The sequence below is a fragment of the Crocodylus siamensis genome, chromosome 10 (assembly GCF_052110815.1).
Source record: "Crocodylus siamensis isolate JL-2025a chromosome 10, ASM5211081v1, whole genome shotgun sequence".
NCBI lineage: Eukaryota > Metazoa > Chordata > Crocodylia > Crocodylidae > Crocodylus > Crocodylus siamensis.
In genome coordinates this window covers 70,769,847-70,796,643 of record NC_143404.1, presented here as the reverse complement: position 1 = coordinate 70,796,643, position 26,797 = coordinate 70,769,847, and the positions used below count along the sequence as shown (strand labels likewise).

Below are 26,797 nucleotides of genomic sequence, written 5' to 3'. Positions count from 1 at the left end.
CCCCAGACAGGCTCTGGACCACCTGCTTCCCATCTCTCGAAGCAAGACTCTGCAGCCACCGCCCCTGCCCCACTAGTCAGCACCCAGCTCCGGGTCTCCCACCATTTCGGCAAGGGGGGCCAGTCCTGCCGGGGTGCTGGACCTTGGGAAGGGCTGGCCAGGCCAGAAGCACTTCCCACTTAGCTCAGAGCAGCTAAACAGCACGCAGAACTAGCACTTCTTGGTTTAAACCTGCTCGTGATATGAAGAGACAACCTCCCCCGGAGCTGGCAGCGTTGCAGCCGCTTTGCTCAGCTAGACGCTCCGTCCTCCATGTAGCCCCATGGGGGGCAATGGTTGGAAGAGGCGAGGCATCCTGGAAGCACAGCTGGATCCAGATGCGAGCATGGAGGTCTCTCGTTCCCACTGCCTCTTGCTTTTCTTCCCCTACGGTTTAAGTTGCCACCCAGTATCATGGCATCTGGGTACCTTGCCCCTGGCTGCAATGGCGCTACTTAGGATGAAGTACCTACTACTCGGACGGGCTCTCCCCCTGCAGTCAGGATCCCAGTCCTCCAGAAGGATGCAAAGATTGGTGTTTGGAAAGGAGGGGGAGCATCAACCACACCTTGGCTGCCCAGCACAGGACTACTCCTGGCTGCACATCGCCATGCAGCTTCATAGCCATGTGGAAGGGAGCCCTGGATTTTCCCTACACACAGGAAAAGGTCAGTCCCTTGGCACAAGGATGAAAGCACCAGAGGTTATAGGCCATGCAAGGGTGCCTGCAACCAACTGGCCCCGTCATCTCCCTGAAGGAGGTGCTGGTGGGGGTGAGAGATGCTGGGCTTCCAGGGTGTCAGGAGCATTGGGCTGGCATACGCGACTTGTTTCACGAGAGGGGCCACAGAGAGCCTGGCCATCACGGACTCCATGTGCCAGCATCTCTCCAGGGCCCAGGCCCAGGTCTGCTCTGCGTCCTTGGGGGCTTACATCTAGATGCCACTGGGAGAAGGTCAGCCCGTGAGAGCATTAGCCATGGATATGACCACAGTCACAACCAGAGCTGGGCACAGCCTTTGCAGGAAACAATTCACTCCCTTAATTCTGCTGCTTTTTCTTGCTGCAAATGGTGCATGAAGGGGTCACGATTTTCCTGAGTGGCACTGCTATTCGGGATCGGCAGCTGGGTGTCCCTGGAGCTCGTTCCAGGGCCAGGAATTAATTGGGAATCACTGGAGTGGGCCCTGATTGAGCACAAGTCGCACAGGGAAGCTTTGATCCCTTACTGGATAAGCATAAGCTCTTAAGGTCAAACTGCTGGCACAAACGCATGTCTAAGCCTCCGGCTTTGCTGTGCCTTGCAGTCTGGGCTGGGAGTCACTAGCTCGTGGAGAGCGTGCCGTGGCGGGGCTCACCGCCGCGGCACGGTTGTTTAGCGATGGAAGGAGCCGCGGCCCTGCTTGCCTAGTCATAGCAGGTCCCGGGGCCGCCGGAGCCCCTGCCCCAGGGAAGCCATGGGGGTGCAGGTTGCACGCATCCTGTGAGATGCACTCGCTGTGAGGGGCTAAAAATACTCAGACACCCCAAGTGAGTCTGTCAGCTCCTTGCACACACACATACACACCCTTGGGGGTTCCCTCCCAGCACCCGCCGTGCTGCATGCTCCTGTTCTGCTCATCGCAGCACATCGGCTCCAGCAGTGCTGCTCACACGCAGGCTTTCGTAGGTCTCCCCTTCCCTGGGCATCGACGCTGCCCTGAACTGTGGACTTGGAGCAGCTTCTCCCTCCTCCCTCCTGCAGTGCTTAAGCGTGGCGGGCAGGGAGATGCGTGGGATTTTTTAAACACAAGCAAAGACCAAGTGTGTGGCTAGAGCTGCCTGCTCCTCCCGGCTATGCAAAGGGGCTCTCTGAAGCGGCTCTGACTCTACCACATTTCCCCTTTCTCTCCCTCTCCCCCAGATCACAGATTATGACCTTTGCAGCTGTGCTCAGCATTGCTCTGGCATGGACAAGCTGGACCAGGATGCTGTTAACCTCGCAGACTCTCTGGGCAACCACTCAGCAGGAAACAGCAAGGGGCATTTGGGAGAAGGAAAAGGCAAGCCCTTTGCTAACATGGCTAGCTATGCCTCTGCTTCCTCCCGGGACAGAAGCAGCGGGAGGGGAGTGCAGCATCAGCAGATTTCCTGGGGTGTGACCCCTGGTACTCACAGCCCCAGCGTATAGCAATGTCTACGGCCAGCTGCTCCCAGGATGATCCCAGCATGGGAATCACTGGAGTTGCTTCGAGTTAATTATGGAAAATGAGGGTGGGAAGGGACCTCAGGAGGTCACATCTAGTCCAAAGCAGGACCAGCCCCAACTACATCATCCCAGCCAAAGCTTTGTCTACCCGGGCCTTAAACACCTCCAAGGATAGAGACTCCACCACGCCTCCAGGTAGCCTGTCCCAGTGCTTCACCACCCTCCGAGTGAGAAAGTTTTTCCTAATATCCAATTTAAACATCCCTTGCTGCAACTTGAGTTAGCCAATTGGGATGCAGAAAAAATGCCAGGTGATTTAAATGTCCAGCCTCGCACTGATGAATTTGCAAGTACCGATGTCCTAGTTCATGCCGTGTTCGCAGCTTGTACAGGGATCCGCTCTGCCCTTCTCCACCGCACGGGAGCATTTCACCCAGGGACACTGCCATCTATTTTCATAGCTTGGGGTGAATGTCTGAATGACTGCAATTAGTCCCAGGATAAAATGGCTTTTCTGAGGACAAATGCAATGTCTGTTTGCATTCTCATAGATCCAAGAGATGAGGAAGGTACTGCAGTCCTTGATAAGCTCTCTCCCTGCTCCATTACCCTTACCTTTATGATTTTTCATCTTGTGCCAGTTTCAGCTTCCAGCTCTTAGACACTGCTATCTATAAGCCATCCTTTGGAGCATGTTCAAAGACTGGACACATGCATGAAGAAACCCGAAGTCTGTTACTTTATTAACAGAAAAAGAGCTATAGCCACGGGAGGGACTGGTCATTGCAAATAGATTGCCTGGTTCTAGTCAAGACAACAGGCCAGTAAGACGGGTTTCTTTCCATGTTTTTTTGGTCTGAGAAATTTGAGGTGGCAAAGCCAATGTGGGTGATAAAAGCCAGGGTCCTGGCTACGTGGGGTCGCTGACACCCCTGGCTGCTCTCTGGGTGCATAGATCGGCCCCGGTCACTGTAAGGTACAGAAGAGTGGAAAGCCTAAGGTTTGGCAAACGAAGAGCGCCCCTTACCCCCGGCACAAATCCTAGGGCTGATGCTTCACCGTTTCCTATCAGCCTGCCAGTTTGTAAGGCAGAGGATCACAGGCAGCTGGTCGAGGAGCTCTGTGTTACCAGGACAGATTGCAAAAAGGGTGCCTCAATGTGAGGGTGAGAAGAGGGCTGCTCCTATCCATCACGTCCTGGCTTGCTGGGCTTTAGGAGTGCCAGGATCCACCTGGGCTGGAGTTCAGGTGTGATGTCCAGGTGACTGCATGGGGCTGGGGAATCAGCATTTGGGAAGGAGCACAGTGAATGTGAGTGGCGCAGAGCAGGAGGTGAGAGAAAGACAGAGCCTAGTATAGGACTTCCCAGGGAAGCAGAGGGACAGGGGAGGAATATTGCACCAAGGAGCCCTCAGTCTGCAACCCTGGGGCCGGCTACCACCTCCACTGCCCACCGGAGACCAACACGGACCCATAGAGCAACACACACTGCAGATGCAGACGGCCTGGGCTTTGCTGTTAGGGCAGTGGCCAAGGGTGTGTCCAGGCTGCATTTCCACACTTGTCAGAGGAGATGAAGATCCCACTCAGCCCTGCGGTCCTGGGAGTGGGGGGCACCCACAGAAAGTGGCCCTGACCCGCCAGTGCTGCCTGGCTTGCATGCCCCAAGTGAAAGCAGAACAAAGGCAACCCAGCGAGAACATCCTGGCCGTGCATCCTAGCAGGCGCAGCAACCTCCCTGCCTGCGGCTGGCCTGGCCCGGTCTCTGCCAAAGGGATGCTCTCGTTTTCATTCACGAAGTGGAGCCAGGTCCCAGCAGCTTGGCTCTGCCTTTGCATTCTCTGGCTTGTCCGGTCATCTCATTTGCTCCTGATAATGTTATCTCCTAGGATACTGGAAGACGGCCCAGTCGGCATCGAGACAAACGCTTCCCACGTGAGCACTGAGGTACTGAGATGAGTCAAGTCCACAGGCCTGCCACCAGCTGCCCTGGGACCGGCGGCCCTTTGGGCATCACCTTCCCGTGCCATGAAGGACAGCGCTGCCCCTCCATCCCTCAAACCAAGCGTCTCTGGCTGCTGCCTCCGTCGTCCGTTCCCCCGCCAGCAACGGGCTCGAACAGGGCAGCGGTGCCTACGTCCTGCCGAGTGTTTGCCTTAGTCTCAGCCCTGTTTGCTGGAGAAAACATCTGTCCTCTGCACAGAAAAAGGGTGATAAATAGAGAAAGAGAAAGAGAGAGAGAGAAAGAGCAGCCCCTGGACCGGTTGGGAAGCTGTCTCCAAGCATGCTATTCAGGCTGTCGTATCTGTGCTCCGCAGTCCATCCCAGAGGTGCTCGGTTCACAGTGTAGGTTCAATCTGCCAAACAGATGGTGCGGCTAGGAGATGTTTCCAAATGAAGCTGGAACAAGGAGGGGTGGGGGGGTAAAGGCTGAGCCGGGAGCACGATACCGTCAAGCAGTGCTCGCTGCCAAGCCCCGTTGTAGCTCCTGGGAGACACCTCCCACGGCATTGTCTACCCCTCTGGGCTGAAAGCCGGGGGCTCTGGGGTCAGACCCGCCCTTGCTCTGATTTACACGGGGAACACGCAATGCTGCGACTGAGGCCGGAGGAAACCATACCACCCAATTCATTGTTCCGTGTTTCCTCCTGTTTCCTTGCTGTGGGCTTTTATCTTGCACTGGAAGCGCTTGAGCCCTTTGCAAGCGTGAGCAGCCTACAGTGCCGGAGACGGGTTGCATGCAGGTACCTAGGACCCGGCTGCAGCCCGCTGACCTAGCAAAAGGCAAGGATGCTTTGCTTTTGCTTTGCAGCTCAATCCCTGCTCCTGGGGATGTCAAGGGCTCAAAGCCTGGATTCTTATCTCCTCCCAAGGCAAATTGCTCCTGCCAGTCAGTAGCAGGAAGGGAACGAAGGGCCCATAGGAGGATCTGGCTGGTACTCCCTAGACAAAGCCGGCAGCACGGCTGAGCCCTGGGATGCTGTGACAGCTCTCCTGGGTGGGACCTGACTTCATCCTTGCTGGGATTTTGTTGCAAGGCGGGCACGGCCATGCTCGCTGCTTCCAAGCTGCACTGGGGCTGGAATTCACCCACCAAGCAGAGCTGGACCAGTCCCCATCCCAGCCTGCCCAGTCCCTCTTCCCCTCTCCCACCCTGGCGTTTGCCCCACGGCTGCAGGGCGGAGGGCGCAGGTGCCACCTCTGCCCCCTCCCGGTTACCTTGGCTGAGCAGCTGCAGGTTACGGACCTCCTCCCGCACCTGGAGCTGCAGGACCTGCTGGAGGACCTCCTGCCGCTGCGACTCGTGGACGATGCCCATGCGCTGCAGCTTCTCGGCATTGAGCCGCAGCAGCGCACGACCTGCGGGCCACAAGCAGAGAGGTCAGAGCCATGCAATAGGCAGCCCCCAGGCCGCCCAGGGGCCAGCGAGCCGAGGAGGCCTCCAAGCTGCCCCCACGCGGCTGTGACCATGGGCCGTGGGATGGAGCCGCAAACTTCATCATCAGTCACTGGGTGCATGGCCTGTCATTTCCGTATGCAAAGTTTTGCAGTGGTGCTGCCCCGGGACGGTGTTTGCACTACCTGCAATGACCTCAGGCTGTGGCTGCTAAGGCCGGTAGTGAATGCACTAACACAGCTCCCGCTCCCTTCCTGGGGAGAGTCCCCACTCCCTGCCAGGCTTGCCGTCCATGCCTGCATGACTGGTTCGATCTCCAGGGTGTGCAGAGGCCCTTCCAGCTGGGATACCCATCTCAGGCACTTCCCCTGGACCGGACAGAGCTGGCACTCCATTGCAAGTGGCCATGGAAAGGGCAAGCCAGAGCCACTGCCTGCTCTTCAGCCCGCACCCAGCAAGGCCAGTGCCAAAGAGACAGGGCAGGACTCTCTGGACAAGCACTTGCCCTGGGATCACATCATCCCCAGGAAGGCTGGTGCCCAGAGGCGGGAGCTTTCTCATCCCCACTCCCCCGCTGCAGCAGGGTGTGTTTTCGGTGAGCCCCCTCCCCACCCCAGCACGCCAGCTATCCCACGCGCTGCTTCAGACGTACCCATCAGAACACATTAGTGTCCGCATGAGCTGTGCCAGTCCGGGGGCTCTTAGCAGAGCGATTTACAACCGGCTTTTGTCCCCATCTCCCTGAGTGCACTGCCTAATGCTTCCTTTATCTCCGATGCCAGGAGCTGTTGCATTAGTGTTTTATGGTCCCTGCAGGGCGGGAAGCTATGGCATCCACCCTCCCAGCCCCAGTGCTCCCTTCCTCCCCACCCGCCCTGGCAGCCCGCTCTGTTACCAGTCTCTGGTGCACAGAACAGGCTGCACAGGGCAAGGACTGGCCCAGCACGGTTGCTTTGTAAGGACCGGGGTCTTTTGTAGAGCCTCTTCCAAGAGAGCCTTGCCCCTGGAGGGGACCATCCTGGTGCCCTTTTCCCCCATTCTTGGCTCCTTCCATTCCTAGATACCTCACTGACAGCCTTAAAATATTCGTCTTGCTGCACTGAAGAACATCAGGACCGACAGTCAGCAGCAAACCACCCTTTGCTCTTATTTAAAAGGCCAAAAACTCATGTATGTGCAAAGTGTGATACCATTAAGCAATTTTCATCATGTAGAAGTGCCCCAGGTCACTAATTCAGGATGCTGCTGCAGCCTGGCTGCAGTGAAGCATGTTACTCAGGAGCCTGCCTGGGTGCTCAATGCCAGCACAAGCCATCACACCTGGACAGGTGGGCTTCTAGGCCGGGACTTGCATGACTTGGGCAGGCTTTCGGCCATCAGAGAGCAGCAGGGACTGACTGGTGTCAAACCTCTTGAAGGCACGGCTTGTCCTGCTCTGATGCTGGGTTGGTGTGTGACTACACGTAGTGATGGCCCGGCTGGAGCCTGCAACAGTTAAGCAGGCCTGTTCTCTGGTATAAAGTGCAGCAGGTCGATGTCCAGGCCTGGTTGTGCCTGCTTTGACAACCTGTTGCTTGTGGTGGGAGAGCCCTCCGCCTGCCAGCACTCATGCCAGCCCTGCCAGCTGTCTGGCAGCTGCAACAGGCCCTCGGGGACCCTTCCACACCCCCTGGCAGTGCTCATGGAGCCGTCTACTGGAACCAGTGGGATCTCTGCTTTCGGGCACAGCTTGGTCTAGTGTGAAGGAGGGGGTATCGGTCTCAGCACGCACCACTCCTTGGTGCCTAGGAAGTCCATGGCAGAAGTGGGGCATTCCTTGATCTGACTCTGTCCTGAGCACGATGGATCTAGGACTTTGGAAACTCTGCCAACACCTGTCTGGTTTCCAGCCTGCCGTGTGTCAGCTGATCTCATGAGATTCCTCACTGCCTGGGTCAAAATCCTAGTGAAAACGGTTACCTCCTGAGACAAAACCCAGCCATGAGCAGTCTTGCAGATGCATTTGAACTTGGCCTAACTCTGCAGTAAACTCCATGCCCTGTAAGTCGTTCCTCAACTCCTTAGTTGCACTTTTTGCTCATGGCTGGACTCTGAGGAGCTGTGTCTTTACAGTTCAGTCAGGTTAGACTATCTGGCAGCATTTTTTTGCCTCATCCTTGGCTTGCAGTGGCCTGGATGCAGTCTGTGAGGACTGATGAGGCAAGAAACTGATATTATGTGGAGCTGATATCTGTTCCCTCCATAAGCATCTCTGCATTTCTAATGACTCCTCCAGCTACTCCCAGTATTTCTGGCTCTCACTCCGTGATGTCGTGTGATAGGAGTCCCACTGCTGTCACTGAGCAGGGCTGAGTCCTCTAGGACTAGTGGGAAAAAGGGTCTAGTGGTCATAGCATCAGACTGGGGCTGGAGAATGCAGTTTGACCCCCTGCTTAGCCATCATCTGTGCAATTCACCTCCACTCCCCTTGGCCTCCATTCCCTGCCCACCGAATGAGAGCCCTGCTTTTCAGCTGCCCGGGGCATTGCAAAGATCTATTAATAATAATTGTGCAGCGCTCAGCTCCAGATAAGGAAGATTTCTAAGAACCCGGAGAGACGGCGTCTCCAGGGAGAGCTCCCGTAACAGGCAGAGCCGTGGAGTCAGCCATCACCTCTTGGCAAACCAAGCCCATGAGAGCCTAAATCCAGAGCTGGGGGGAAAGAGGAACCTGATTTTGGTGATTCAATTAAAAAAAACCCAAAATCACACAATTTGGCATAAGTCCTATGTTGCATCCATGCACCCCATGCAACTTCGCTGGACAACTTAGTCCGGTTTAAAAGGCGGCTGCCCGGGTGCCAGGTTGGACCAACCCCTTGTTATCAGGGATTGTCTCTTAGGGGCAGGGCTGGAGGAACAGGAAGGCAGGTATGGGGCTGCCTGCCTCTCCTATCAAGTCCCCCCCTTAGTCTTCTCTTCTGAAGACTAAATAATCCCAGTTCCTTCAACCTTTCCCTACAGGTCATGTGCCCCAACCCTTGAACCATTTTATCCCTCCACTGGACTCTTTTCAACTTGTCCACATCCTTTCCGCAGTGGGGGCCCAAAACTGGACACGACTCCAGATGTGGCCTCGCCAGTGCTGAACAGAAGGGAAGAATCACTGCCCTCCATCTGCTGGCACCGCTCCTCCCAATGCAGCCCAGGATGCCGGTCGCCTTCTTGGCTACAAGGGCACGCTGCCGGCTCATCTCCATCTTATTCGTTCCCATCAGGGTTAGCAGAGGGTGAGGGAGGAGGCGGTAGGTTCACGGCTGCCTCTCGGACTTCGGGGAGGACAGCAATGCAACGTTTTGCCCTTGGCCTCTCACCACGTGCCCCGCGCCCCTCCGCAGGGTCCCTGGGCAGGGAATGGAGAAGTACTTTGCTCAAATAAAGGCCGCTGAGATTTTCCTTAAGATCCTGGGGTTCAGGTGAGCTTGTAAGCAAGCTCTGCCCGTTGACAGCTGTGTCCTGCAATGCTGCCCTTCCCTCCAGCCTGTCTGCCATGGTTTTAGATGGCACCAACGCTGGGTGGAGGCAGGGGAGCCCCACCGGCAGAAAGCAGGGCTGGATTCAGCCCGGTGAGGCTTGGGGGTGCTCAGCCATGTGGTTTCTGCATGCACAGGAGCTGAGCACAGAGGTCAGACCTGGAGGTAGGCTCGGAGCCTTCAGACCCTGCCGTGGGGGGACAGGGGTTGGGATCTGGGGGTCCCTTCCAGTGCTGAGCATGGTATCAGCTACCCCAGGGTCACCTGCCACCGTCCTCTCCCAGTTCCTCACCCAGGTGGTAACATTCCCCAAACACCAGGGCCTGCTGGTTATGCAACGAACCAAGCAGCTGCAGGTGACTCGCTCTGCCGAGCCCCTCGGGCACCCCTACCTGTGATGGCGTGATGGGAGAAGGCCTCCACGTAGATGAGATAGTTGTGCGGGCAGTGCTTCTTCAGCCATTTGCACACGTCCTGCTGTGTCCACAACACCACCGGCTTGGTGAGGCTGCCCAGCGTCGGGCTGGTGTGGTACAGGCCGTAGTGGTCGCAGGCACGACCCTGTGGGGGTTCGGAAGCAGGACACGGAGAGAGGGCAGGGGGTTAGTGGACTCGGGTCGCACCATGCTTCTGGGAGCAGCCTCCCGCTGACATCCGTGCGGCTGCCACTGCACGCTCCATCCCTGGGCTGGGCACATCACGGGCCTACATCAAGCTAATATTTTTGGCCGCATGAGCGCTGCAAGGCTCTGGTTTACGATAGAGAAGCATCGACTGCTGGCACTTCTGCCGTGGCAACCTTTAGGGAGGAACAGGGGCTCTTCACCCTTTAAATCCCCCTTTGGTCCCTGCTGGCACTGGGCACGGCCTGTCACTTGCCACGTCCTTCCCGTGAGCAGTGAAGCGCGTGTGACGTCCCCGGGAGCCGTGGTGTGCAGCTGTCCCAGCCACTCCTGATGCTGCTCGTTAAGAATCCAATTAGCACGATGGGTCAGGGCTGTGACACAGGATGCTCCAGCCAAGGCGCAGGGGCTGGCTCCTTCCCCTGTGCTGCAGCCCCGGGAGGGGAAGTTTCTCCCCGTCCACCTCCTTTATACAGGAGGTACCGTACTCTCTCCAGACCTCACCCACGTCCTCCTGCCCCCAGGAGGGGTGCGATAGCTCGGGGGAAGCTGGTTGCTTGCTCTGTCACACAGTGACTGGCTCATTTCCCTCCTCAGACTACCTCTCTACCAGCTGCAGCTTTCCAGGATCTCCCTCCTGTCCCTGCTAAGAGATAGATCATAGGATCACAGACATTGAGGGTGGAAGGGACCCCAGGAGGTCCCATCTAGTCCAACCCCTGCTCAAAGCAGGATGAGCCCCAAATAGATCATCCCCTGCCCAACGCAGGACCAGCCCCAAATACATCATCTCAGCCAAGGCTTTGTCTACCCGGGTCTGAAAACCCCCCAAGGATGGGGACTCCCCCACCGCTCTGGGAAACCTGTTCCAGTGCTTTATTACCCTTCTCATGAGAGTTTTTCCTAATATCCAACCTCAATTTCCCTTGACAGATGGTCTCACACTCCTGGTTTGGGATCCACACTCAGGCCCTAAGGCAGCAGGGCTCATGACCTGGGCATGGCCGGGGCAGTATAAACCCCTGTGCTCCCTAGGGACTTTCCAGAGGGGCTCCAACATGTGCAGTGCAAAAGCATTGGGTCCATACAGGCTGCTCAGGGAGTTTCTCCTGCCTACATCCAGAGCTTGAGACCACGAAAGCAGCCTTACATCCAGCCCCTGCAATCCTCCGTTGTTGAGGGTGGAGGCTGCAGCCTGCCTTCCCACCACCCAGGGAGCAGAGAGGCTTGGATAAGCCCCCTGCATCGTTCCCCAATTTTCTATGCCAGGAGCCCCAGACAGAACGGGCACCTGGGAAATACACCTTTTCCCCCCCAGAGCTGTCAGGCTGCAGGTACACTGGAAAGCACCCAGGATGGTGGAGACATCAGTTTGGTGCAGAGACCCTCACACCAGGCTCAGTGCCTCAGACCACCCTTTCCTCCAGGAGGCAGGGAACCCCAGCCCCCCATCCTGTATCGGCTCTAGGGACTGTGGCTCCTTGCTGCCCCAGCATGGGTATGATGCCTGCCCATGAGCCCAGAGCCACTGCAAAGTTTCCTTCCTCCTCTGTTTTACAGATGCTGCAGCCCTGCAAGGTCACCGCAACCTGCATTAAGCTCAGGATGAAGCAAATTACATATCATGAGCAGTAATAGCGGGGAGCTGACTACTCCAATTCTTCATGGGGAACATTTCGGGCCGGCTGGAGCCCTTGTCCTGTCAGGAGCCCGTCCAATTAGACGGGGAAATAAGTCCGGGAGCCCAAAGTCTGCGGCTTCTTCAGCGCTCCTGAAAAATGAAGGACTAATGGCCCTGGCTGGGGCCTGGCACAGCTCACAAGCACAATTACAGGCTCCAGGAGGGCTCCACATGGCCCTGCCTGCTGCAGGTGATAACAAGGCCTGTATCCGCATGGAAGCGCAGAGTCAAACCACGTTCACGAATGTGATTGCTCCAGAGGGGCAGAGGCTGCGGTATGGCCCCTGCCTGTCCGAAACATTTGTTTTATTCGTGCTAGAGTCTGGGGGTGCAGCATTTGCAAAGGGAAGTGAGGGGTCCGCTCTTCACCTTGCTGAGGACGCGGTGGGATGAGTTAGGGCCGTTCTCTGCGCCGTGGGGCTGGGCTGCACAGACGTGGGCCTGCGAGGTTAGACAGGGCATGAGCTCACTGCTCCTCCACAGTCACCGCTCACCCAGCGAGAGCCGGGGAAGCTCCTCTGCCTTTACCCTGGGGTAGGAGCATGCACGTGGGAGTTGTGGACCTGCTGCAGACACTTCCATAGCCACTAGTCTGGGGAGCCATATGGTCAGTGCACGAAGAGCTCCTCAGTTCTCTGCACTCACGTTTCTCTGGTTGGCAAAGAAGGATAATTAGGTCTGCCAGCTTTCCAGGGAAAGAAAGCTGCACGCGTGTCGTGTTTCGCAGCCCCCTCCCATGCAGTCTGATGTTGCCCTATCGAGGTAGCAGCAAGGGAGGCAGGGACAGGAGGCTCTGCATGGATATGGTGCAGAGAAGCTGCATTTATGAGCATCAGCTGCAACCCAGCATGGGCTGGAGTTTCCAAGTGAGGAGACACGGCAGGAGCTGGGGACAGATAATTGGAGACCAGCAATAGCAGAACCTATAGTTAAGGAGGGAGAATTAAAAAAAAAATGATCCAGGCAACTCCAGACCTGTTTGACTGGCCTCAGCTGCACGCACAAGGCTTTGAAGAGGTTTTCCAGGAAGCAATAATTAAAGGCAGACTGATCCGTTATCTTTCTTTGATCCAATAGGGGATTTTCTACACAAAGGGGATGCAGGAGATCAGGGCTTCGGTAAAAAAGGAGATACAGTAGCATGGGGGAATGGAGAAGATGGGAGTTAACATAAGAACCGTACAAGGGTCCAGGGACTGGCAAAGGAAGAGCTGTAGTAGGTGGTGTTTGACCCCGGTACTCTTTTCTGCCATGGCAGGGGGTCGGACTAGATGATCTGCTCGGGTCCCTTCCGACCCTAGAAACTATGAAACTGTGGAATTAGTGGTCTGAGGGGAAGAGACTGACAGAGCTCGAGGACCCGTCTGGGGATTCACCTCATTCAATATTTTCAATACTGACACACACACAAACGAGGAGCGGGCTAACGAAATGTGCTGATCACGCCAGGTGGAGGCATCTTCGTGCAGAGAGGCCTGGGATATCCTATAGGAAGAAGTGGACACCATGGAGGACTGCAAGAAACAAAATGGGATGGGATTTAGGAACGCAGCTGTGCCCACGGGGGGTGCCGATAATGAGGCTTTCTGCTCTCGGCTGGTTGCTCATCAGGCAGAAACAAGTGAGGTGGGGAGGTCTCGGCTGTGCCAGCTGCCGCAGCCACGAGAGGCAAAGCTGGCCCTGGGATACAGCAGGCCAGGCATCTCCAGGAGTGAGAGGGAAGTAGGAATATCAGTGCCCACAGCCTCAGTGAGACCTGATGTGGAGCGCCGTGTGCAGGGGAGGTGGGTTTGAACGGGAGCAGGTGCAGAGAAGGGCTGGGCGTGTGACTGGGGAATGGATGCACAACTGGAGCCTGGCTTTCTAATCTCCAGTGGAGAGGGGCCGCGGCTGCTCTTTACAAACCCCTTGCGGGTGTAAGCCGCAGGGAGGGACAAGAACAACCCAGCCTTCAGGACAACGTGGGCACAGGAGCAATAAACTGGCCACATGCACGTTTTAGGCTGGAAATTAGGCATGAGCCGGAGGAGTGAGGTGTTGGGGACAAAAAGCTACCCCTGCTCTCGGTTGCTGATGGGGGTCATAGGCCAGGGTGGTGTCCGATGGCGGGTGGCCAGGCTCGGTGGCCTTACGGGTCCCTGCAAGTCCTGCGTTCCTAACATGTCCAGAGCATCCGTCTGGGAAAGCAAGGTGTAGGAGGCAGTGCCTGGACGTGGAAGTGTGGGCAGGAGCCTACCTCTGGTTGGAAGGGCAATGGTACGGACTTCAGCATGCCTGCATGGGGTGCCTTGTGTGAACACTGATTAATTAATGTGCCTAATAAAGGAACAGGCCTCATTAGCGTAGCAGGAACTTCAGACATGCGGCTGCTACTGCAACTAACGGCACGGCCCTCGGCGAGGCCAAGCTGGAGGCAGTGCAAGGGCAGCCGGGAGATCGGATGGCAAGCCCAGTCCTACGTAGGACCGTGCAGCGGTGTCCCTGTAAACCCACGTGAGTCTCGTCCCCATGCACTCGAGTGCTAGAGCGGGGGCTATGCGGGTTATAAGGGTGGGAATGTCTCCATCCCACCCCCTGTCGCACACGAGCAGCTGGATGCCTGAGCAGACTTTAGACAAGAAAAGGGTTTTCTTAAGTACAATTTGCATGAGATGAGGGGCAAGGCTAGAGGTGGACAGAAAATGCTTTGTCCTGAGTAGGAACAGCGTTGAGTTTCCCATTTCCCCCCATTCTGCATCAGAAGGAAATGAAGATCTTGATGTTTTTGTGTGCATCAAACAAGCAAGACCCCCAGCCCAGCATACCCCGGTGCCCACGGGCAACGTGCTTGCCTGGGATGTGGGAGATTCAGGATCCCAGAACTGCTGGGGCTGCCTAGGAGCAGGGACTTGGAGCAGCAGGTCCCCTCTGGCCCGCTCTCCCAGCCCCAGAGGCTGGTGGCTGGAGGTTATTTGCCCCTGGCTATCACGACAAACGTTAACCGGCCTATGCAAAGCTGGGAAAAGGAGGGGAAATGAGTCCAAGCACAATCATGGCTGGGGGACCAACTCAAGGAGCAGACTGCAGATTCCTGGTGGTTAGACTTATTTTTGCAAATTGGCAACCACCTGTCTCCCCATGCAGCTGCCTCCAGCATGACTGCGGAGCCAAACAGACACACCTGGAAACAAATCTCCCCAAGCGTGAAATAAAACCTCCCTTCTCCCACTCCAGACCAGCCCCATCTCTCCCCACTGACCTGGGCAGCTCCAGTCATCGCCGTGGGGGTCCTTAAACTAAATAAAGGTCCAGCTAGCTCCCTCCTGGCCATGCTGCCACACGCTATCGATTGGCAGGTTCTCTCTTGTCATTGCCGGACGATGGGAAGCCCGGTGTGGGTCCCTGAGCTTGTGGAGGTGGTAAATGGGAAAGTGTAATGAATCAAGGTCTTATTTTCCAGCTGGCTGATCTAAATGGTCTCTCTGATAAACTCGCAGCCATGAATATCAAATGCTGGCATTTAAGGGACCTGCTCCGAGGTTGTTCTCTAATGGAAGGAGACCAAGGAACCATCTGCAAGGTACCTGCCTTTTTGTGCCCTCTCTGCTAGGGGTCCCCTCTGCCAGGGCTGCAGGGCAGGGGTTTAGAATACAGTCAGATCATGTTGCATTAATTCACCGGGCTCTTCTTCATTTGTAGCGACGGTCTTTCTCGCCTCCAACCCCTGCCTGGCAGTCGGAGGTGTTAGAGATGCAAGTTGTTGGAGCAATGAGTCTCGAAGCTCAGCCAGCACCAGACAAGATGCGTCTGTGCAGCCGGGCGGAGCAGGAGTGCTCCCCAGTCCCCTGCAAGAAAAGGGGTCACCAGCACCCCTTCTCCAGCAGAACCTAGCTGCGGAAACCAGGCTTGGAGGGCCGAGCTGTCGGCTTCATTTTATCCCCTTGGAGGACAGCCGTTGCTAGCTGCAGCTGGGTTTTGGGGTTTTTTTTTGCTGAGCTGCTGCCTGCACCGACAGCCTGTAGGTCTTTGGGGAATGAGCGCTGCGCTGGGCCTCTGTGGTAGCTCCTCCAGGGACCACAGAGACAAAGCTGCCTTGGAGGGGGTCAGGGAAGGTTGTAATCCCGGGGTAACTCAGACCCTGGCTTCTGCTGACTCTACGGGGGCAGAGAAGCCGTTTGCCTGGGCAGGATGCGTGCACTCTGGCTGGCTGGGAATCCTGTCAGGATGCGTTTCCCATGGGGGAAACCTCTAGCCCCCAGTGACGATTTCCCAGGGGAACGCTTCAAACTTTGCAGAAAAGTTTTAATTTGCTGTCAGGAAATGGGACCTCCCAGCGATACACCTGCTTGGCCAGGGACCAGATCTGGCCCCTGGCGCTGCCCTGCAACTGCCTTTGCTACAGGAACCGGACCAGAGGCTGGAAGAGATGCAGCTGCTCAATCCAGCAGCGAGGAGGGTGGCTAGGAGCACCCCAGATATCACACGTAGCACCCCCAAACTGCTTGCCTCCCGCCTGGGCTGGCTTTCAGGGGACTCATGAAGGCAACCAAGAGTTGGATGGCCCAGCAGGTTCACAGGTCACTCGGGGACCCCACACAGAGGACAGCTGAGCCCAGAGCCAGCCAGAAACTGCAGCACGGGGTGGGCTCCTAGCCAGGGTGACATGCTGCACTGTGATATGAAAGGCAGGATTTAAACTACTGCTTCCTGAGACCGACCTCAGTATGCTGGGTACAGCCAGAGCTGCTCTCCGCACCCATTCGACACCCCCAGCCCCTGCAGCCTGTTCAGCGCAGGGTCTGCACTGGACCCTAAACGCCATAAGATTTCCCTGCTCTATGAAATCCCGTAACCCCTGCTGCTCCCATGTTCCCTTTCCCAAGCTGCTTTCTGCTCCTGCTTGCTCCCTGCTCCCCCCTCCACTCCTTTCTCAAGGTGTCAGCCCTTCAGAGGTTAGAGAGACCCCCAGCCTTGCACGGCAAGCCTGTTGATGGAGGCAGAAGGAGAAAAATCATTTGCAAACATAGGCTCGCTGCTTCAGTACCGCCCTTGGCTTTTAGCAACACCGAGATGTGGCGAGGCACGTTGCCTGCATCGGGCTGAGAGATGCTGCAAAATGTGCCAATTCTGAAGCATTACAGGCCTGTGGCTCTAGGACAGGTACTGCAGAGCTCCCCTCATTGCAAGTCTCTGAGTGGGGGAGAAAAGGGTGCAAGGAGGAATGCTTCTGGTGTATCCAAGCCCCAGAGGGTCAGGAAGGCAGGACTAGGGAGGGGCAGTTTTGGGAAGCGCTCTTGAAACGGAGCGCTTGGCTCTGCAGGGGGACAAAGCCAACATGACCCCCCTGTCCTGAAAGCAGAGATACAGCCAGGCTGGCAACCCTCGGCCACACTGGCACCCCAGGACCTCCCCACAACAGTCAGAGACGGAGAAGGAGAGCCTATTTGCACGCACAAGCTGGGAGCCCTCCACAGTTCGCGTGTGCTCGTGCTTGGCAACATGTGACTTGTGGTAGCTCACACTTGATACGGTACCCCTCCGGCGAGCAGCCCGGCCCATACCTGACAACCTCCTCACCCTACCAGCCATTGCTAATTAAAAAATAAACTGGAGGCATGTTTCCCCGTGGCAGCACTTTTGCGACATTTATGGAAATGGGAGACTCTTCCTTAGCTTGCTCCTGCGGCCATAAGGCTGAGGGCAAGTGAAAATTGGGGGCATCTGACCCCCAAGTCTCTGGGCTTGGGCCTGCACGTAGGATGCCCGCCTAAGGATTTGGCAGTATCTGAATCCCCAGGCTGGAGTGGAGGATACTTGCCGCTAGCAGGGCCACGTATTGGATGATTCAAATGGATTTGGACCTGATCTGGCTAATTTGACGTGGAACACGAAAAATTTTCCTTAAAAAAAGCAAACGCCCTGCCAGCCTCAGTCTTTGGTGTATCCAGTACCCCCAGCCTCAGCCCTCAAAGGCCCTCACAGAGTGTGAGTGTGTCTGCTTTATCCCACATCTCCCCCTGTGCAGCCCTCAAGGGACCCTCGGATAGGCCCATTGCAAGCTGCACATGAAGCATGGAAGAAGGAGGAACATCCAGCCTTTTTGCAAGGCACCACTCTCCACCCTTGGGTCTCCCAGCGCATCCTCGAGGGACGCTTTGCAACTGCTCCTCTCTTGTCCAAGCCATCAGCGAAGCGCTCCAGCAGCCAGGGGAGCAGAGGGCAAGCTGAGCCTCCCGGAAAGACGGGGGGAACCGCAGCCCCCCTAATCCCCAGAGCAGCCGTGTGAGATGGTGCTACCCCAGCTTGCCCTCTCTGGATGCAGCCCCCAGCAAGCTGGCCTCCAGCTGGGCCTAATCAGCACACTGCTTCGTGCTTCTATCCAGCTTTTCATCTTCAAAAGCCCTTTGCAAACACCAACAAGGCTTGGGAAGGAAAGCAACTTCTCCTCTCCGCCCCTTCCCTCCCCACAGAGGGGTTTCTGAAGCTCCCTGTGAATCCTCCTCTCTTTCAGGTAGACAATGCAGAGGCAGATGTGAGTGGGGGGACCCAGCCTGGGAGATGCTGAGAGATGCTCCTGGTAGCACGGATGGGAGGAGAGGGAGCGCAGTCCTTTCCCAGACCAGGTGGAGAGGGCGAGCTCAGAGGTCAGGACCAGCCACAGCCTGCAGCGCTGGGGCCTTTATTTCATGCAGGGACACGGGGAAGGGCGTATGGAGGTGGGGGTGTTGCAATGGCCCCTGTAACCCAGAGGAGCACCCCCCCACTCCCCAGCACAGGCTGCAAGGAGGGGCAGAAGGGGAATGCCCCAGCCCGGTGTGGCGGGTACCTGTGAGCCTTCAGTTCCCGGCTGCTGAAGGAGCTTGACCGTCCTCCCGCCGGCCGGCCGCTGGCTGCGCCCATCGTGCCAGGTGAGGCTGCTGCCCGGGTTCCTCTGCAGCCGGTAGTTGAGGTTTTCGGCCGACACCGTGTGCTCCAGCAGGTTCTGGCAGAAGCTGAAGTGAGCGGTCGTGGCTGGGGGAGACAGACAACGGGGACGTCGGGGTGAGCTGCCTTCACCAGGAAGCCCACCCCGCGTGCCGCTCGGGAGCGAGAGGACCTGTCAGCATGCCCCGGGGAGGTGGTGGGAATGAAACATGCTGCAATGCCCACGACACGTCCCCTGCTCCCAGCTGAGAATAGCTTACTGCTGCCACCAGCCCGTGGCTGAGCCCCGGAGGAGCAGCTTTTTCGGGGCAGGGAGTTACCAGGGCCCCACGCAGAAAAGCAGCCGTGTCTGGGGGAGGCAAGTAGGGCCATTATGCAGGCACCAGGGCTTGCTCCAGGGCGGCCTGGGGGACAGGAGTCATCCCTGCTCCTCGGAAGCAGCAGGAAAAACATCAGCACCTGGCATCTCTGAGTCCGGAGCAGACACATGCCCTTAAAGACACTGGCTGTGGCCCACGGGGTTACCGAGGTGGAAATGACCCCCGGCCTTGGGCGCTGAGACCTCAGATCATGGCTCTTCGCAAACCAACTGTGCCTTCCCTGGCCCTGCTGGGGGTCGGGAGCTGCGGTGTGAATGCACGCAGGAGCTGGCTCCCAGGCAGACACTCATGTGAGCCCCCTTGTTGCCTAACCGGGTCCCCTCCAAGCAGAGCCACGGTGCAAGGGCTCCCCGGCTGGCTCCGTCTTCGCTAGGGATGATGCAGGTTTAAACGCAGCCAACTGGAGGCTTGTGGGAGGCAGGCAACACGGGATAAGCAGCCCACGGAGGACGAGAAGACTCAGGCAGGGCAAAGTGCCACGTGGCAGGGAGGGCAGATCCGCCTGAGCCCACGGCAGGCACTGCACGGGGCACATCCCCCACGCCCTGACCCCACGGTTGCAGAGGGTCTGGGGATACCCCCAGGCAGCTCTAAATACCCCCAACTTGCAGGATGCATGGCACAGCATTTGCTGGGAGTCCTGGAGAGGCTCTCCGCTGTGGGACTAATCCTGTCGGACCTGAGAGACTTGGAAGGAGACCCGAGCAGGCACCACTGCAACCCCTGAAAACCCCGCTTTCCGGCAGGGCTATATGCAGAGCGAGGCAGGGCAAAGGGCCCGGCAGCCATCCCCAGGCCTCGACACGCCTGCCCCTTGGAGCATCCTCAGTCGGGGACGGCTCAGCCTTTCCCTTGTCGCACCGGCCTTCGGGCCTGCGAGCGGGGGGCCGGACCCACCCGCTAGCCGGGCTGAGATGCTGCCTCTTGCCACTTCTCAGCCGGCACATGGAGTGAGCTGCCGTTACCGTGGCAACAGATGCTCCAAGAGCGGATCTGCACCGCGCCGTCTTGCCAGCACCATCCTGGACCCCTGCTGCCCCGCCGCCGGTCTGCCCCCTGCCCCCAGGCAACTGGCGGGAGAGCCCTGTTGCCTTTGCAGGAGGATGCCGTGACGGAAGCAGGGGAAGTTTCCAGCCCACCCTGGCCCACGCAGCAGAGGCACATCTGGAAGGCGAGAGCAATGGTCCAGCCCCTTGGGGCCGTCATCATCTCAACAGCTGGGTCAGCCGGGGGTGCTCTCTGATGTGAGGCCAGAGCAAGGCTCCTGGCACCCTAGCGAGACACCGCAGCTGCTCTGCTGCTGCACCCAGGCTTTGCACTAAAGAGCAGGATCAGTGATGGCGACTCCCTGGTCTGGCCACCCGCACAGTCCCAGGGGACCACCGGACCCTTCTTCACCCCAACGCAGCAGCACATGTGCCCCCCTGCATGTCAGCAATGCCAGGGTGTTTGCAAGACTCGGAGGAAAGGCGCTGCGGAAGTGATGAGCCATCTTTCCTTTGACTCCAGCCTGAACTTGGGCTGCTAAAACCTCGAGGCCATGCTCCAGCCAGAGGGAAAGACATCGCTGCCCCCATGTCCCCCCATCTCCAGGTGCCTGCCAGGCTTGAACACGGCACAAATGTGCTATTTTTCTTCATGCACTTTGATTCCCCGTTTGCAGAGACTCAGGTAGCCACAGACCCCAATGCTCACCCCTCGCTGCTCAGCCCCAGCACTGCCGCCGTGTTTGCCCCCATGGTGCTGTCATGGGGAGGTGTGTTGGACACCAGGTTTACAGCAAGTTCTAGCTCGTTGCTGAAAACGGGTGTAGCTCGGGGGAGAGGAGGATCTGCTGGACCAGCTCCTCAAGGGAGGGGAGACCCAAGCATGGAGCCAGTTTATATGAATTTGCCAGTTTATATTATGAGCTACGGCATGGAGCCCAGTGAGGGAGCAGAGGTGGATCGGGCACCCTGGGGCTCTCTGATAAGTGGAAATGCCCCCCTCCCCCTCCTATTCCCAGACAGTTCGAAGGGGAAGGAGATAGTGTGCTCAACGGCGTACCTGCACACGCACGAGCTGTTGGCTCCTGTGCACTTACATGCAGCCCATGATTGTGCACGTGCCAATCCACAGGTGCACGCATGGATTTGCACGTGTACGTGAAGGCCGGAGTCAAGGTACAAGCAGGCCAACGTGTGCACGTGCACTGTGATGTTAACGAACTTGCACTCTTCTGTTTGTGTGTTACAATTAAAAGGCAAAGCCTTCCTTCAGAGAAGGAAAACAAAGCCTGTGGCAAGAACGAAGCAGCCGTATTAGAGACCCACGCGCTCATCTGCTCCAGATAAAAGGCAGGAGGCTTTACATAAGCTCTGCTGATCCTGCAAAGCAAACGCTAGCTGCCTCCCTCGTCTCACCTGGTTCAACTACAGCGAAGAGTCGGCACCCAGAGAAGCCCCAACGGGAAACTCACGGCAGAGAGCACCCAACGCCCTGCAGAAATGAAGGGGTTCAAGAAAGCACCAGTCCTCTCCGGCACTCATCACTACAGTCAGGATTTCTAAGGGAGAAACCCTCCAGATTAAAACCCCACCCCAGAACCCAACCTTCGTGCAACGGGAAACGAATTCAAGGAAAATCCCACTCCCTGGGCCCCTTTGTGCTGGGCAGGAATGGGCCTGTTTGAGGACTAGAAGTAATGGAAAAGAAAAAGGGGGAAGATGAATATCCAACCGCAATGCTCTTCCCAAGGGAATCACAGCAAAACAAGCCTGGACGGGACCCCAGGAGGTCACCTAGTCCAACCCCCTCATCAAGGCAGGGGAGCTGTAGCAATGCCCGGCAGCTGAGCCGTTTTCATCTGGTTTAAGAAACCCCTGGGGCAAACGCCGCAAAAAAAGCAATTGTGGTCCCCAAAGAAGGATTAATGACCCAAGAGCCATTCCCGGTGATTGTGAGCCTCAGAAAGGGAGCGCCCTCCCTTTATTAAAAGAAAAGCACGCTGTTCGCAGGGAGCGAAGCCTTTTGGACTAATTAAGAAATAAACCAGCTCAAAGGAGGGAAAACGGAGCGGGAAACCGAGCCCATCGGAGGAGACGCTTGCTAAATGTGCCATGAAGGCTGGGACGATCCTCGCACCAAGCGAGCTGACAGCTCCCGGGAGCCCTTGGGGGAGATTCCTGCCTGCAAGTCACTTAAGCTCTTCTCTTGTTTTTAATATAACAAATGGGGCGAGTCTTTTATGGGAGTGCAATTATGTAGGAAGTACGCGGAGAGCAGAAGCAAATCCCTGCCAGGGCCTAACAACAGAGTTGCTGCCCATGCCTGGAGGGGCATGCTGGAGAAACCAAGCGCGAGTGATACGCCGGGGACCAGCTGAGGCCCCGGGACTGATCCGAAGCTGGGGGTGGATAGCAAGGGCTAGCTGAAGGATCCCCCCCTCCCACGTCAGCACGGAGAGCGAGACAGGAAGGATGCCGGTAGCGTTGGTGACTAGCCCCCAAACGGCCTTCCTGGAGGTGAGGAGTGGGCCAGGGGGAGGTGTGACCGGCACCGCATCCCCTCCGACATCTTCCCCCTTCGCTCACCACAAAGCACCAAGGCTGGGATACCTCTGTCTACGCTATGGTTTCTATGCCGCACTAAAGGGACGTGCTTTTGGCCTACCGGCCGCAAAGCGCCTTGCAAAGACTGACCAACATCAGCGCAAACAGGGAAGCTGAGGCACGCCACTCCAACAGCTGGGTCCAGCCGGACAGCTGGGGTCTCCCCCCCGGCTCCCAGCGGAGAGGAGTTTCTCTCACCCTTCTCTCATGCCACTCCACGTCTTTGCCACGGCTCTGGTTTTATGTGCTGAGCACGAGGAAGTGCAACTCTTTTGCTTCCCAAAGCAGCTTTTCAAGCACTGCAAGGCAACGCTGCACTCGCCGCCCATACGAGAGGCCGAACGGGGCCCCGGAGAACTCGTGCGCAGCTGCCCTCGAGCCAACAGAAGGTGCTTGTCTGCACCCGGGAGGGAGGTTTGGCTCGAGGAGCGTAACAGCAGCATGCTTGCACAGCGGGAAGGCGTGGGACTTTCAATCCGCTCTCAGCAGCTGGAGGTCCCCGCTCGGAGGCAGGGTTTATGGCAGCCTTCTCCGCAGCGGGGAGCCGGCACATGGCGGTGGCCTCGGCCCGAAGGTGCTTCCCCGTTCAGCCCAGGCCAGCAACAAAAAATCGATTTTCAGGACATCCCAACTCAGCCATAAAATCTCGCTTTGGGCTCTGACTTGGCAGGACAAGGTCTCAGCCCAGGAGCGGGAGGTTTTTTATAGAAAGCAAAGCTGACCTGAGATTCCCAAGTGTCCGGTGGGGGCAGAGGTGTTTGCCGGGTGATGCCAGGAGAGCACGGGGGCATGGCTTCTGCGGTGTGAGCCTGGCAAGACGTGTTCACCGATGAACCGCACGCATGTCAGGCAGCACACGTGGCAGAGCAGGTGGTGGTCCAGCGCTGACCCCTCCGAGCTGCATACAGCACATGCATGGTGTGTGTGTCCGGAGTGGGCAGTGGCTGCGGAGCTGGCGCTAGCCTGAGCCCCGCAGGGAAAGGAGGCCTTCCCGTCGCCGCACCCGGCTCCAGACTCAGCACCGCGTGCCACGCGCAAGGCCCTGCCAAAGGAGCAAGAGCTGGACTCGGGCCGGAAAGCGTCAGCAGCCCGTGTGGGGAGCTGCGAGGCAAGGGTCTGCGTCCGGAGGTGGTCCCGGGGCACCTGCGCTGGAGCAGCTGAGGGAGAGCGGGGCATCTCTGCCCCTCTGGTCACACGTGGCTTGAGGCGAGCCAGCAATGTCACGGAGAGGAGCGGATGGCAGAAGCGGGCGGGGGAGAAGACAAACGCCGCCGAGGAAAGGCAGCCGCGCGCAGAGAGCCCAGATGGAGGCCCGGCCCGGCGGGGAGGCAGCCGACAGCTCGGGGCCGAAACTCGGCCGTGCCCGGCGCGGCGGCTCCTGGCGGGCCGGAGCAGGCTGCTGCCAGGGCAGGGTGCGCGGGCCACGGCGCTCGAGCTCCCTCCTGCCCTCCGACCCCGTCCGCCTGCCCCCGTGCCCCCTGCCAATGCAAGCGGCTCTGCCCGCGCGCCTCCCCCCGGGCCCGGTACCCCCCGGGCCGGGCTGCGGGCTGGCGGATGCCCAGCGCCGGCCCGTGCCCTGCGGGCGAGCCGGCCTCACCTTCCTCGGGGGCGCCGTGAGCTCCCCGCGGGTCGGAGATGCAGCAGAGGGAGGGCCGGCCTTGCTGCATCCCGGCGAGCTCTCGGAGCGGCGGCGGCGGCGGCGGCCCCGCGTCCTCACCCCCGCCCCGCGCGCCCGGACGGCTCCGCCAGCCAGCGGCTGCCGGAGGAGGCTTCAGAGCCCGGCGCCAAGCCCTCCCCCCGCCGGCAGCCGCGCCGAGGCCCCGAGCCCCTGCAAGGAGAGGGCGCCCGCCGGAGCCCGGGCCCCCCCTCCCCGTGCCCGCAGCGGCGCGGCCCCTGGCGCGACCCTGGGCGGGCGCCCGGCTCGCAAGGGGGGCCAGGGCGACACGAAAGGCCTCGGAGTGAGGGGCCTCAGGGGCTCCGGAAAGTTACCCGTGCCTCAGTTTCCCCGTGCTAGTCCCCTCTCGCTCCGCTGGCAGGCAGGGCAGGGGCAGCATCCTGGGGGGAGGCACCCCCCGGCTCCCTCCCCGGCTGGGCACAGGACAGCGCTGCCGGGCTTGAACGGGCTTTGCATGTGGGGGAACCCAGTGGGCAAAACCCCGCGGCCAGCACAGCGCTGCACGCGTCTCCCTTACGGGGCACGGGCCAGACGTGGCCAGGCTGCCAGCGAGGCCGGCGCAGCGTGGGGAGCTGCACCTTGGAAGGGCTTGCCCGAGCCAGCTGGAGCCAGCTCTTGCTTCGCACACAGGCTCACACCAGGCCGTGCCCCAAGCCCAGAGGCTGAGCGAAGCAGACCTGGGGAGGCTCCCTGGCTCGGAGTGATCGCTGAACACCACACGGCTGACTTGGACTGAATGCTGAGGCGTGTAACTCCCCCTGCCCACTCAGGACCTAGCCTCACACCCTGCCCTCATGGTCTGCAGCCCTACCACAGGCCCCCAAGAGGACAACTTGCTCCTCACTCCTGCTACCATTAACATGGCTCTACCTGGAGATGAAGGAACCTGACCAAGGCCATTGAGCGAGTCGGTGTCAGAGACGGGGCGGTAGCTCATCCCCACCCGCGCTTCCCCAGAGCCCTGCTGCCCCTCTTGTGCCTTCGCTTCTTCCTGCCGTGCCAAGCAATGCCTCCCAGTGGTTTCAGCCATGCCGCGCTAGCGCATCTCCCCCCGCGCCCCACGCCCGCGAGCCTCCGCCTAGTCCCCTCCCTCGGTGCATTTCCCAAACGGTGTCCTTGGCTGCAGACCCCTCCCCGCCAGGCAGAGGGCCCCTCCTCTCTTTACAGGGGCTCTTTCCACCGTTCAACTTCTCCGCCGAGGTCCCTCTGCCAACCATTGCTCTGTCAGACCAGACATAACAACGTGTGAAGCTTGTCTTGGAGACCCTTCTCTCCCTTGGGGACCTGGCACAGCCCTTCCAGAACTACCTCCTGCCAAAGATCACAGGCCCCGGCATGTCCATTTCACAGAGGGGGAAAACGGAGGCTGCAAAGATAAGGGCTCTCCCAGGTTCTCGTGGGACCAGCAAGTCCTGGGACAGCACCTGCCTCCTGGCACCATTTTCCTTTCTTTTCTATTCTAGTTATTTTACAAGCAAGGCTGCAAAGACCCAAGGACCCCTCCCCCCCGCCCCGGCTTTCTGCATCTTTCCCAGCACGCCAGAGCCACCCCTGGGAAGGGAGCTCCTGGCCCCACGCGCAGCCGTCTGTTCTGGGTGCTCATCTGGCCCCGGGCGCTGCACACCAGCACTCCAGTTTCCTGCCCAAGGAATCACCTGATCCCCCTCCACCGAGCCCAGACACTGCTCTCCCAGGGGTGCTGTCCCCGAGCCGGACCGGCCACAGCTCCTCGTTCCACCTCCTCCCGTTCCCTCCTCGAATCGCCAGGTACCACCCTCGCCTCCGAGGCAGGTCTCGCCGGGTTTCTAGACACTGGTGCAATGTAGAGGAGGGGGACGATGCAGCTGCTCACCCCGCGGACCTGCTCTTCCCCTCTGCAGAGCCTGAAACCACAGTCTGCTCATCTTCCCTCGCTGCCCTTTGGGCATCAGCTGGGCCTCTCCGCGAGGGCAGGGCAGGCAGCGGGGAGGAGAGGGCCAGGCAGCGGGACCTAGAGCAGCTGCTTGCCGCGAGGGAGCTCCTGGGCGGCGCTGGCTTTAGGACCTGGGTCCGGGACTGGGAGTTCACTAGACTCCTTGCAAATGCGCGGCAGCTCCGACTTGTTTTCCCCGAAGTCACTTCTAATGCTGGGCTCGCGGACTGGCTGGCTGAAAAAGAAGTGCTCCGCGATCTCAGTGCGGTAACAGTCACCGCCGGGAACGGCAGTAATGGAAAGCCCTGATAGCTTGTGAACCCCGGAGGAGGCAGCCTGCTCTGGGGCTGGCATCTGGGCACAGGACGCGGTGGGCGAGACGGTGCCAGCGCCGGGGAAGGCCGCGCCTCCTGCTCCGATCGGACGCCGGCGGGTCGCTCCCTGCTGCCCTGATTGTGCCAGCCTTGCCCGGCTGCGTGTAGCCCTTCCCAGCCTTCCCCCGAGAGAGGGGCATTTGGAACAGAGCAAAAGCGTGCAAATTAGCAGCAGGACTCTCCCGTGGCAAGGCGAGGAAGGACGCACTGGCGATTAGGGCACAAGTGTGAGGTGGCAGAAGTGCCAGTTCAACTCTTGCCTCTGCCACAAAGAGCTGGTGCGACTTTGGGAGAGTCACTTAGCCTCTTTGGAGAGAACAGCACAGCCGGGGGGCGGGGGATTTAACACATTTGCGCCGGCGAGGCGCCGTGATGCGGACCACGTACCCACCCAGAAGAGATGGCCGCGCACGGGGCCAAGAGCTCTGTTTCTCGCCGCCGCGCCTTGCAAAGCATGTCGGTGACCAGCCCGGCTTGGGGAGCAGACATCTGGCGCCTAAGGGTGCGAGAGACTTTCCCCATC

The 26,797-nt window shown here is 58.7% G+C and overlaps 1 protein-coding gene across 2 annotated transcripts; it reads right to left on the bottom strand.

Annotated features, from left to right (window-relative positions):
* Nucleotides 1–2,919: 2,919 nt before the first annotated feature.
* SAMD10 (sterile alpha motif domain containing 10) lies at nucleotides 2,920–24,759 on the bottom strand. Of its 2 annotated transcripts, none has more exons than XM_090065218.1 (5): nucleotides 23,911–24,759; nucleotides 18,246–18,430; nucleotides 9,529–9,697; nucleotides 5,447–5,587; nucleotides 2,920–4,584 (listed from the first exon to the last, which is right to left on the bottom strand). In XM_090065218.1, exons 1-5 carry the CDS (start codon nucleotides 23,978–23,980, stop codon nucleotides 4,580–4,582), a joined length of 570 nt encoding a protein of 189 aa, XP_089921344.1. In that variant the 5' UTR covers nucleotides 23,981–24,759; the 3' UTR covers nucleotides 2,920–4,579. The 2 variants fall into 2 exon arrangements, with proteins under 2 accessions (XP_089921344.1, XP_089921343.1); XM_090065217.1 differs by having other exon boundaries at nucleotides 2,921–4,627; nucleotides 23,911–24,183.
* Nucleotides 24,760–26,797: the final 2,038 nt, after the last annotated feature.

Coding starts and splice junctions, on each gene's coding strand:
- SAMD10 (XM_090065217.1), bottom strand. CDS start 23,980: ATGCAGCAAGGCCGGCCCTCCCTCTGCTGCATCTCCGACCCGCGGGGA. Junction 18,431..23,910: donor TCACGGCGCCCCCGAGGAAG/GTGAGGCCGGCT, acceptor TGTCTCCCCCAG/CCACGACCGCTCACTTCAGC. Junction 5,588..9,528: donor CTCCCATCACGCCATCACAG/GTAGGGGTGCCC, acceptor TGTGGCCCGCAG/GTCGTGCGCTGCTGCGGCTC.